The sequence below is a fragment of the Budorcas taxicolor genome, chromosome 10, assembly GCF_023091745.1.
Source record: "Budorcas taxicolor isolate Tak-1 chromosome 10, Takin1.1, whole genome shotgun sequence".
In the NCBI taxonomy this organism is placed as follows: domain Eukaryota; kingdom Metazoa; phylum Chordata; class Mammalia; order Artiodactyla; family Bovidae; genus Budorcas; species Budorcas taxicolor.
The window spans coordinates 48,988,125-49,000,692 of NC_068919.1; the positions used below are offsets into that span (position 1 = coordinate 48,988,125).

The 12,568-nt window shown below is 44.4% G+C and overlaps 1 protein-coding gene across 1 annotated transcript; it reads right to left on the reverse strand.

Annotated features, from left to right (window-relative positions):
• Positions 1–1,288: 1,288 nt before the first annotated feature.
• Positions 1,289–2,611, reverse strand: GCNT3 (glucosaminyl (N-acetyl) transferase 3, mucin type). Its single transcript, XM_052646492.1, has one exon. The coding sequence runs from the start codon at positions 2,609–2,611 to the stop codon at positions 1,289–1,291; it is 1,323 nt and encodes a 440-aa protein (XP_052502452.1).
• Between the last annotated feature and the right edge of the window lie 9,957 nt (positions 2,612–12,568).

The following is a 12,568-nucleotide window of genomic DNA, read 5'->3' on the forward strand; positions in this document are numbered from 1 at the left end:
TAGCTCAAACAGTAAAGAATCTGCCTGTGATGCCGGAGACCAGGGTTCGATCCCTGGGTTGGGAAGATCCTCTGGAGAAGGGATTGGCAATCCACTCCAGTATCCTTGCCTGGAGAATCCCATGGACAGGGGAGCCTGGCGGGTTACCGTCCGTGGGGTCGCAAAGAGTCCAACGTGACTAAGCAACTAATAACAACCTGATAATTATCTCTGGAGCTTTAGAAAAGAAACTGTTTCACTGGGTAACATTTGTTGGGCAGGTGACCAGAAGGCTGGGGCAGAGAAGGCATGTACAACATACACACACACAACTGTCTCCCACCCAAGGAAATGTATAAACCACAAAATCAGTGACCATTCCATTCACATACCTAAATAAGAGTTTTGACTCCAGAGGCATAAAGATGGAGTAACCAGACCTAGTTTATTCTTGTTATCTAAACAATCCTTAATACTACAGGCCACCCACCCCCTGCCAACTAAAATGAGTTCCAGTTTTGACAGTAAATTATATGATGACCTTACCTAATGGCTGCTACAATCGTTGTTATGAAACATTAAGCTTTGGCTGTGAAGCTTGCAAAATCAGTGCTGTAATTTTCCTGTAAGGATATGGATGGTCACCTTGGTTAAATCACCCTGGCTTTTTTACTGGCAATGTTAACAAAACAAGGGGAGCTTTACATTCTTGCGCATCGGCCATTTATACAGCCTGCCATGATCACTAGGGAATAATGGTGATTCTCTTGCTGGCTACTGGGGATTTCAAATGTCACCAAGAGTTATGAGAAAAAGTCTCATGGTTTTATTTCTGGCTTACTAGACCAAAAAAAAAAAAAAAAAAAGAGGTAGAGATTTTAATCAGAAGCTATTTATTAAGTTAATAGTATAAAACAGAAGGCCTTCTGTCCATCAAAATGTCCCCTCCCCACTACCAAGCCTAGAATTATTAGGAATGGGCACCTCCAGAGAGTGGAAAACTCAATACCAATTCAACTGAAATCCAGGGTCGCTTCCCACACTTACCCAGACAGCTGGTTCTTATTATAAACACAGTGAGAAAGTGCATGAAGGAGCTATTGGAAGTGGGCTGAGTCAGTGTTCACACCCAGGGAAGTAGTCTGCAAGTCAGCATATCTACTCTCCACACTCCAAAAGCAGCCCTCTGACCCTGGGGGATGCCATGAATTCCACAGCCCCCGTCCCCCACCCTACACAGTACCAGCATGCCCTGGCCCTGTTGGCACATGTCCCTGGCCCTCGGGTATCGATCCGCCCACAGTACAGCTCAAAGTTCAGTCCCATAGATGGCCTTATGGCGTAAATACTCTTCTAAGCACTGCAGGACGTTATCATCCACCCTTGGGTCAAACTTGTTTGCCAAGAGGTGATGGTTCTGCAGAATCCAGTGCAGGTCCCCGGCCCCATAAATGCAGATGGCCCGCTGATGGATTCCAGAGCAGGGTGCATAAGGTGCCCCCATGCTGACATCTCCCTCGTGGCCCTGCCACTTGACCAGCCTGGCGATGGCAGTCATGTCTGAGATGTGATACTTGGGGTGGTAGGGAACAGAGCCAGGCATCCATGGAGCACGCTGAAGGGTGGCCCAGAGGTGTTCGTCGGGGCTATAGGTGTCTTTGACCCATTCAATCAGTCTTTGGGATTTGGGGTTCTCTAAGACATGTTGGACAAAGGCTCGAGAAGCCACAAAATAGGCATTCCCCGTGAACATAGGTAAATTATCAGGGGGAGGGTCCTTCATCTTGCTAGTTAGGGACAGTCTGTCTGTCACCTCGTAGTGGTATTTCCAGCGAGTTTTTTTGTACTCAGAAGGTATCTCAGACTCCATACTGTTCTTCCCATTCAACATCTTGAGGGCCAGGACCATCTCAGCATTGGTCTTTATGGGGAAGTCTGTCCCACATGTATTCAGTAAGTATTTCCATGGCACCGAGCTCTGGAGCAATTCTTCCATACAGTTCAGGTCGGCCTGCACTCTGGACCAGGAGGCATAAACCACGGGGACCAACTTACTGGCCATGAAGACATTGGGGAAGCAGGAAATAATGGCCTTGACTGCCTCTTTGAAAGTTTCTGGGGACTTCACATCCACATGGACACAGTATATGTTCTGAGGGGCATACACAGCTCGCAGCAGCCGTTCAAAGTTTTCAATCTTCTCATGGACCACCATCGAGTATGCAATGGGGAAGTCTAGCTCTTCTTTGCTCAGTGGGAACTGTAGGAACTTCCTTTGGGCCTTAAACTGCTCACAGTCCCTGGTTATGTTGAGGTAATAGGTGTCAGTGAAAGGCAACCGCTTCTTCTTGACTTCCAGGTTGTCGAGGAGAGCCTGGACCACCGCTTCCTGGTCCCCTCGTGTGATCCCGGAACAGTTGATGGATCTCTTTGCTGGCAGCTTCAGGTTCTTGTACAAAACATCCCTACAATGCTGACTTTGGAAGTCCCTGGACTCCAGATCCAAGGAATCTACATCACATTTCAACCTGAGAGAAAGCCTCAGAGCAACAACGGCCAGCAGCATATAGCAGCCCAGGGCCCACAGATGATGCCCCCGGCAGAGCTTCTTCTTCCACCCAGTCATCTTCATGGGATGGGAGGTCAGTAGAGTTTGGGTACAGGGAAGGTGGAGGAGGAGATCCTTGGACAGAACAAAATGCCTTTAGTTAACAAACTAATCCAGAATATCCTCAATGAACATCAAGTTCAACTCCAGAGTGATGGCAAAGATAGATTTCTTCTCTAGACAAATATCCTCAGTCAAGTCCTGCCTAGGACCCTTGTGGATGGAGATCTGTAACCTGATGCTGCAAACCAGCTGATCATGCTGGGAGTGGAGTTAGGACCTGGCTCCACCTCCACCCGGGAGAGAGAAAAGGAAGCAACCCTGGGTACGTGCTGCTGTGGAGGAGTACTGAGTAAGAGGAAATCCCCACCCTTTATTCCAAGGAAGAGAGGACTTCTGCCTACCCCTTACCACCCTGTGTCTAAAATAGCTTTTATCTGGAGAACAGAATTTGTGATTGGTCTAGACAGAAAAGACAGGAAGTTCACACTCTCACCTTCAGTTCTAGAAATCCAAAGTTCTTTTAAAAGATACAGTTCACTTCTTGGTCTTATTTGACAGTTCATATTTTAGATGCTTTCACCACACATAATTCACTGGTTATATATAGCATCTGCTGCTGCTGCTGCTAAGTCGCTTCAGTCGTGTCCGACTCTGTGCGACCCCATAGACGGCAGCCCACCAGGCTCCCCTGTCCCTGGGATTCTCCAGGCAAGAACACTGGAGTGGGTTGCCATTTCCTTCTCCAATGCATTAAAGTGAAAAGTGAAAGTAAAGTGGCTCAGTCGTGCCCGACTCTTAGCGACCCCATGGACTGCAGCCTACCAGGCTCCTTCATCCATGGGATTTTCCAGGCAAGAGTACTGGAGTGGGGTGCCATTGCCTTCTCCGGATATAGCATCTAGCCATGCTTTAAGAAAATGTTCTTAAACAAGTACAAAAAATTGAACATAATTCCAAAAATACATTATAGTCATTCATATAGATAACTCTCAGTTGACTCAGATTTATCATCTATCCAGGGACTTTCCTGGTGGTCCAGTAGTTAAGACTTCACGCTTCAAAGGCAGTGGGTGCAGGTTCAATCCCTGGTTGTAGAACTAATATCCCACATGCTGCATAGTGAGGCCAAAAATAAATGAATAAAATATATCCACACAAATGGAGAAGGGAATGGCAGCCCACTCCAGGATTCTTGCCTGGCGAATTCCACAGACAGAGGAGCCTGGCAGGCTACAGTCCATGGGGTCGCAAGAGTCAGACACGACTTTGAGACTAAACGATCCACACACAGAGACACACAGAGCTATGCCTATCAGTATTTAATGAGTGCTTTCTATGAGTCAGAAATATTTCTTTACGTCGTCCCCTTGGATCTTCACAACATGCTTAAAACACAGTATTATTAGACCTCTTTTATAGAGACGAAAACAGAAGCTAAATAACTTGCCAAATATCACATACTTATAAAAAGCAAATCTGGGACTCATCCATATTCCCTCGTCCCCGTGTGTCTGTGTCTGTGTGTCTGTGTCTGTGTGTGTGTATCTGTGTCTGTAAGCTTGATTCTTGTTCCTCCACCACAGTTACATTTTAAATACAATACAGGGTACTTAGAAACTGCTATGTAAAAAAATAAACAAGGTCCTACCATACAGTACAGGGAACTATATTCAATATCCTGTGACAAAACATAATGAAAAAGAATATGAAAAAGTATGTCTATTTAAATGTCTATTTGAATCACTAGGATACTTAGTACCAAAGAAAACCAGATACTATAGAGGGGAAAAAACTCCTAAAAGGTGAGAAAGAGAAACAAAATGTGACATACCCTTCCAGCAATAACTCTTTTCCCTTATCACAATCTCCTTAGATGCATGATTGTATCCACTTGAGGAATAACTTATGGAATTCTAAGAGGAAGGAAAAATGAACAATAAAGCAAACTCACCTTTAATCACTTCTGTCCTATTTAGGGAAGATCTATTGCCACAGTGTGTTTCTTTTTCCAAGGGTCGGGTTCTGTGGAAGTGAACCTGAGCATCATATCTCCTGGCCTCCTTTCAGCCTCTCCAGAATACGTTTTCTAACTTCCATAGGACATCCAAGAGACTGTGGCAGGTTCCTCCTTAATCTCTGTAAAGTAAAGAGCAGCAGGTGCCTCCGTCACTCGCCCAGCTTCCTGCTCTCAGATAAGAGAGCAAGCTCAGATATATCATTCAGGATCATATTTGCAAGAACAAGTCACCAAGGGAGGTGAGCAAGCAGGAAAAAATGCTGGCAATGTCTGAGAAGGCAAGCAGCTATTTGATCCAGAACAGTCCAGTTTGTACCCATGCTCTCCTGCTGTAAAATCATTTATAACAACCTGTCAATACTCATGCAAGAACCTGAAAGCTTTTTTCCCCCTAACAAGGAACCATGAAAACATACAGGTGCGCCCTTGCCTTCTTTTGACCTGGAGATCAGAGGTTACTCCTCTTATGTTCCCTGAAGACTCCCTGAATTTCACTGAAGACTGAAGCAATAAAAATGACCTTCAAAGTTGTTTCTTTTGTTGTTTTATTTGAAGGGGAAAAGTAAAGCAAAAACCAGAGTTTGTTCTTTCGTGGCAATTGCTCAAAAAAACAAACAAAAAATCCATTTGCCTTTCCATGACTGTTAATAATCTTTAGGCTGTAGGAATATCCTTGAGATTCCAAATTGTAGATCTCCCTCACTAATGTCTGAGACTCTAGGATTCTTGGCAGTCTGAACAAAGGATAACACCAAGAGAGTCCCATAGATGGTTTTGGCAATACAGTATGAAAAATGCCTCCTTCAAAACTGCTGGCAGGGACTTTGCTGACAGGTTCTTCCCTGGTGGTCCAGTGGTTAACACTATGACCTCCCAGAGTAGGGGGCACAGGTTCAATTTCTAGGTAGGGAACTAAGATCCTCATATGCCACACCCAAGAGAAAACAAAAAACTGCTCACATTGCTTGCCACTCTTTGTCTGTCTCTCTCACTCTCAAGTCACTCCTCCAAAAAAAATGCAGCATTCCTCACCAAATGTTTGAAATAGCAAATTTAATATTAATAATTTCATGGAAAGAATTTAACTAGGTATCAAGTAAGTAAGTGAAAGTCGGGGGAGGGATCGAAATGCTAAATTATTAGGGAAGAAGCAATTACCGGAGAAGGCAATAGCACCCCACTCCAATACTCTTGCCTGGAAAATCCCATGGACGGAGGAGCCTGGTAGGCTGCAGTCCGTGGGGTTGCTAAGAGTCGGGCACGACTAAGAGACTTCACCTTTACTTTTCACTTTCACACATTGGTGAAGGAAATGGCAACCGACTCCTGTGTTCTTGCCTGGAGAATCCCAGGGACAGGGGAGCCTGGTGGGCTGCCATCTATGGGGTCGCACAGAGTCGGACACGACTGAAGCGACTTAGCAGCAGCAGCAATTGCTGGAAGTAGGCTGGAAGGAGGGAGATACTTAGGAACTGTTTACTTGAGAATTTGGGAAGAGGGGTGCCAATAAGGAGCAACTCAGACCTCTGAGATGGGAACCCTAAGCAGATGGTGCCTGGGTCACTGAGCTCAGAGGAGATCCTCTTCGCCTGAGATCCAGACCTCTCCTGAAGAGCCTGGTGTCTCTGTCCTTCGTTACTGTTAACTGGATTCAGCGCAGGCACATAAAGGAATGGCCACAGCGAGGTTAAAGGGAGTTGCCATGGTGATGCTCACATAAGCAATGTACCGAGAAAAACAACAGGAAGTTCCGCCTCCAGCCTCCCTCCAGCGCCCCCTATTGGCAGAGTGTAACAGGGGGCGCTGATAAGCACTAACACGATTTGCAGACTCCCCCGTTCCACATAACAAAGGTGAGTCCAGAAGGGCAGGCTTCGTGTAAAGACAACAGTGTAATATCCGGGATGAGTTAGTGCTGCCTTCCTTCTACAAGAATTGTTTACGCAGCCCCCAGTAAAGCATCGGGATAGGTCTTTTCCTTTTGGGGAACCTCCTCTGCCTGTTTATGGAGACTTCCCTGGTGGGCTAGTGGTAAAGATGTAAGAGACGTGGGTTCGATCCTTGGGTCAGGAAGATCTTCTGAAGAAGGGAATGGCAACCCACTCTAGTATATCTTGCCTGGAGAATCCCATGGACAGAGGAGCCTGGCGGGCTATAGTCCATAGCGTTGCAGAGTCAGAGGTGACAAGCAACTTAGCATGCACTACCAGTTTCTGACTATAGATGAGGACGAACCATCGGCAGGCATCCATATGGAGCCATATTCGCCCCCTCTTATGCCCCCTCCCCCCATCAGCTCTTGTCTGCTGCCGGCTTTGGTCACTGTGAGGCAAAAACAATTAAAGGATAACACTTACTTCAGTATCTGGATATAGCAAAATCTTTCTAATTTGCTTTATATCTTTCTTTGCTTTGATGACCTCCTCAAAGTCCCACCATCTTGCCCATTTAAAAAAAAAAATCACAGAATCTCTCAATAGAGATATATCTTAAATATTTGATTTTTAAAGTAACCTACACAGGAATCCACTTTTATAATATATGCTAATAGAACATTAACAAATTGTGGATATATTTTGTTAAGATAGTCTACATATTAGCAACACGAAGTGGCTCGTAGTTATGGGCACACCTGGGTTTTGGCAGGAGAGATCTAGCTCTGAATCCTGGCTCTGTTACTTTCTAGCTGTGTGACCACTGGCAGATTCTTTAATCCCTCTGTGTGTCAACGACTTCCTTTATATAGATGGGGCTATATATACAATACCCATTTTATTGAATTGTTGTGAAGATTAAGCAAGATAACATACGAGAGACAGAGGAGCCTGGTGTTCTGCAGTCCATAGGGTTGCAAAGAGTTGGATACCACTTATCCACTGAACAATAACAACACTGAGCAGCTTGGCTTTAAAGCTGGCATATCAGCCCCTTGGTGAAGGTTACTGTTAGGTAGTCTCCAGTGGGGCCTAGTTTTATAGCTCAAGGAGGCTACAAATAGTGTTCTTTAACTGGATCGAGGGAAAATGCTGATGCTGGTGATGTGGCCAGACAGGGAGATCAGGGAAGAGACCTGGAATTCGCCCCTTCTCTGTGCTCTTCGTGTAAGTGGTCCATATTAGCACTGCAGGGAGGAGGGGTAGGTGTAGGCTGACCCCAGGGAAATGCAGGAGAGAAAACGGAAAGGCTGGAGAGAGACACAGGAAGATCAGGAGCCAGGCAACCCGCAGAGATCACAGTACAGCAGATTCCACACCTTACGTCCGTGCTGGCCTTGAAGAGGAAGTTCAGCAACTGGCAAGAGGGAGGAACAGGGGACTGCCCCGTGGTTAAGAATCTGCCTTGCAATGCAGGGGACACAGGTTCCATCCGTGACTGGGTAACTAAGATCCCACATGCCGTCAGGCAACTAAGGCTGTGTACCACAATTACTGAGGCCCTGTGCCACAACTAGAAAGTCTGAGCAACACAAGGAAGATCCCCAGTGCCACAACTGAGACCCAATACAGATAGTAAAATGAATAAATAAATATTAGAAAAAAAAAAAAAGAAAGGAGGAAGAGCCCAGTCTCATAGTGCCTGGCGACCAAACAAGTTTCAAGGCAGGAGCTCAGACCTAGGAAATTAATCCCTTCATGTGGGTTTCTTTTAGCCTTGTTGAGATACATTAAAGCCAGGTGAGCCTGGGGACAAAGATATTTTCAAGTCCCAAACAATGAAACTGATGAGGGCCCTGGTGGCTCAGTGGTAAAGAATTCACCTGTCAATGCAGGAGACACAGGTTCGACCCCTCTATCAGGAAGACCTCTTGGAGGAGGGAATGGCAACCCACCCCAGTATTCTTGCTGGGAAAATCCCAGTGGGGTCACAAAGGATCACACATGACTGAGCATACACGTACACACACACACTCACCTCCCTCAAGTACTGAAAATAAAAGCAACATTAAGCCCAATAATAAATATAAATCTGACACAGTCCTGAGTTATCACAATGACTATTGCTTTGGTTTCATTTCTGAAATAGCAGACTTTTCGCACTCAGACCCCTCAATCCTTTTCTCCTAATCATGAGTTTCATCTGATTATTGGCAAATAGTTTTACCTGCTTCCATGGTCTTTAATCACAAATCTCTGTTTGTCTGTGAAATGGTCTAGGAGTTTCAACAATGGGGAAACTAAGGCAGGCTCAACATGATGGATCTGGAAGAATGCAGTAGAGTTTGGTGTTAACCTTGATGGAGGTACAGGGAACCTTGGGCTTCCCAGAGGGCGCAGTAGTAAAGAATCTACCTGCCAGCCGATTATACAGAGTGAAGTAAGCCAGAAAGAAAAACACCAATACAGTATACTAACACATATATAGGGAATTTAGGAAGATGGCAATGATGACCCTGTATGCAAGACAGTAAAAAAGACACAGATGTGTATAGCGGACTTTTGGACTCAGAGGGAGAGGGAGAGGGTGGGATGATTTTGGAGAATGGCATTGAAACATGTATACTATCATGTAAGAATCGAATCACCAGTCTATGTCTGATGCAGGATACAGCATGCTTGGGGCTGGTGCACGGGGATGACCCAGAGGGATGTCGTGGGGAGGGAGGTGGGACGGGGGTTCATGTTTGGGATCGCATGTACACCCGTGGTGGATTCATGTCAATGTATGGCAAAACCAATACAGTACTGTAAAGTATAATAAAGTAAAAATAAAAAATTAAAAAAAAAAAAAGAATCTACCTGCCAATGCAGGAGGCTCAAGAGACACAGGTTCCATCCCTGGGTCAGGAAGATCCCCTGGAGTAGGAAATGACGACCCACTCCAGTATTCTTGCCTGGAGAATCCCATGGACAGAGGAGCCTGGCAGGCTACTCTGAGAAAGACTGCAAAGAGTCGGACACAGCCCAGTGTACACACACACCCAACAAGAGGGTCAGAGGAAGGTCCAGACAGCAGAGATCCAACCATTTGATGCTGAGTCTACAAACTAGCAAATGCATCCTTTTACTTATATCATTAGGGTGATATTCATCCCTAGTATCTGTCAGTTTTGTCCTCTCATTAACTGTAAGCTCCTGAAAACATATTCGTTCTCTCTCACTTCCTAGTGCAGTAGGTATTAGCAGAATTCTAAGGCTGCCCAGAAGAGAAAGTTTGCATGTGGTCAGAGAGAGCAAGGGGAGCCCCAGTGACTGACTAAGGAGAAGGGGCCATGACTCAGAGACAGAGGAAATAAAAAGAGATAACCAAGCCAAGTTAATATGTTATCAGATAGGTAGAACTGGAGTCTGAAAGAGAGAGAAGGTGCTGAGGAAGGTGGGATGTATGTACTTTAACCCCTAACCTCATTCAATGTTCTGTATCAGTAGGCTCTTGGAGAAGATGGACTATGGTCTCTAGCCACAGAGAAGTGGTTCAGAGACCCAGCGTGGTCATCTTTGTCTCCAATCAGGGATGTAGAACACAACTCAGGCTCAGCTAAGGTTGCCTGGCTGGGGGCACTCTCCAGTCCCACGCAAAACTCTCCCGCCCCCTGGACACACTCCACACTTCTAAAGAAAAAAGATTCAAGAAAGAAAAGGAAAAAAGGAAGAAGAAGGAAAAAAAAAAAAAAAAAAACACCCCCCAGAACTCAGTAAGAACTTACTCGCTAAATGCAGAGGAAACTTCTGAGAGAAAAGGAAACAATCTCCTCAGGCAAACTAACCCGACTCTCCCTGCTCCTCCCATTCCCAAGGTGGATCACTCGCTAAGTCATAAAGGAAGCCCCTTTTCCTCACTCTCTGCCCTCACTTTTGGGTGATGCTCCGCTTTCTACCAAGGCCAGGGTTCCTGCTTCTCAGCACCACAGATGGAAGGGCAGCCATGGCCAGGCTTTTTCTATGCCACCCCAACTCCCCCTCCATGAACACATCAAGACACACTTGTTCGTCCTCATCGCGGTGTCCTGATCCCAAGGGCAAGGACCATTTCTGACTCAGCTCTGCCTCCTTATAGCAGCTAGTGCAAGAACTTGCAAATGACAGATACACCAGAAATGTTTCCTGAATTGAACAGCTTCCTTGGTGTCCCTTGAAGGTCCTCTAAGTACTGGAGTCATGAAACCAAGGCTTACTAATAATTACTGGACTTGATGGATAGAGGCACCCTCCAACTGTACGCAAAAATACAATACCACAGAGTTGAAGCCAACTGAAATCCAAATAGCTATTTTGCTTAAGAAACTTCCTCAGAAGAAATCTTCCAAAACTGAAATTTAAAGACATATTAATTTGAGATTATGTTACCTCCTGCTGAGTCATTATAAAGTCACCTTTTAAAGAGAACCTGTAACAAATGACATATACAATGACACTGTTTTATTCACTCACTGCATTTAACACTGAGGAAGCTGCTAACATTTCAGTATTAGAGATACTAAGTGGATTAAGACAATCCCTACTCTCAAGCTGAATATTCAGTGGAAGGACTGATGCTGATGCTGAAGCTCCAATACTGGTCACCTGATGCCAAGAGCTGCCTCACTGGAAAAGAACCTGATGCTGGGAAAGAGTGAGGGCAGGAGGAGAAGGGCACAACAGAGGATGAGATGGTTGGATGGCATCACTGACTCAATGGACATGAGTTTGAGCAAGCTCCAGGAGATGGTGAAGGACAGGGAAGCCTGGTGTGCTACAGTCCACGGGGTCACAAAGAGTCAGACATGACTTAGCTACTGAACAACAGCTCAAGCTGTTTATAGTCCTGTGTGGGAGAAATGTTTGAAAATAGATTATAATGCCATGTATAAGTGCAAAAAAGGATATGTGTTGGATATAACGGAGGACCAGAGTTTGAAACTAAAAAAGAAATGGTTAGAAGTACAAGTGCAAACAAATTAATGTAGGTTTTAATGAAATCTAGAAAAAGAAAATTAAGAATTTGTCTGAATGCCTCCTGCATTGTTTCAGGAAGGATCTTGGCTAATTGTTACGAGAAGAACAGATATTATGGATTAAAGAAAACATCCCCTTATGGAAGTCATTTGGAAAAAGAATGTTAGATCCCTACCCTACACTATAAACATAAATAAACTAAAAATTAAAACCAAAAGGAAAAAACAGTTCTAAAATTTCAGGAAATATACAGAATAACGATACTTAGGTTGGGAAAGTATTTTAACTATTATACCAAAACCTGAAAATTATAAACAAAAAAGAAACAGATTTGACTGTGAAAAAATCATAAACAAAAATACAATTTAAAGTGTAAAATGGGCTTCTAGGAAAGCTCCTTAAAATGGAGAGGCTAAGCCCTTCTTTCCTTTCTTTTTATTATCATGAAAGCAGATGTAATGGTTGGAGCTCTGGCAGCTACTTAGCACCTGGAGGCAACATTCAGGAAGGGAGCCATCAAGCCACTTTACTAGTTCTAGACTGCCTACTTCTAGGCTTCATTTATACGAGAAAAAATTTTCTGTCCTATGTGGCCACTATTTTTTCAGGTCTCTGACATGAATCACAAATTCTTAGCCCATACGGAAGCTGTTTCCTAACTCAGGTACATTTAGAAACATAGATATGAAACAGGCCTAGGTTTCAGGGGAGTAAAAAGAAGTTCTGAAACCTGCAAGGTACAGAACAGGAGCTCTAATTTCTGTACTCTCTACCACCACCTCTCCCATCCCTATAACACCACCACCATTATTTGTTTCTTATTTGAAAACACATTTCAGGAAAATGTCTGGAAGGGAATGTACTAAAATATTAACCATGGTATTTTGGGTTGTGTGATTGTGGCTGGTTTTCAGTTTCCCCTTTTTGTCTCATCAGTTGTCTAATTTATCTAGAATGCACAGGCATTATATTTTTCTAATTTTTTTAAAAAAGCTATTTTAGAACCATCTTAGGAAGCAAAACAAAATAGTGCTCTCCACTCTTTAATAATACAATAGCCACAATATGGAAGCAATCTAATGTCCATTG

Excerpts from the sequence above, each read along its gene's own strand:
- GCNT3 (XM_052646492.1), bottom strand. The coding sequence starts at position 2,611 with ATGAAGATGACTGGGTGGAAGAAGAAGCTCTGCCGGGGGCATCATCTG.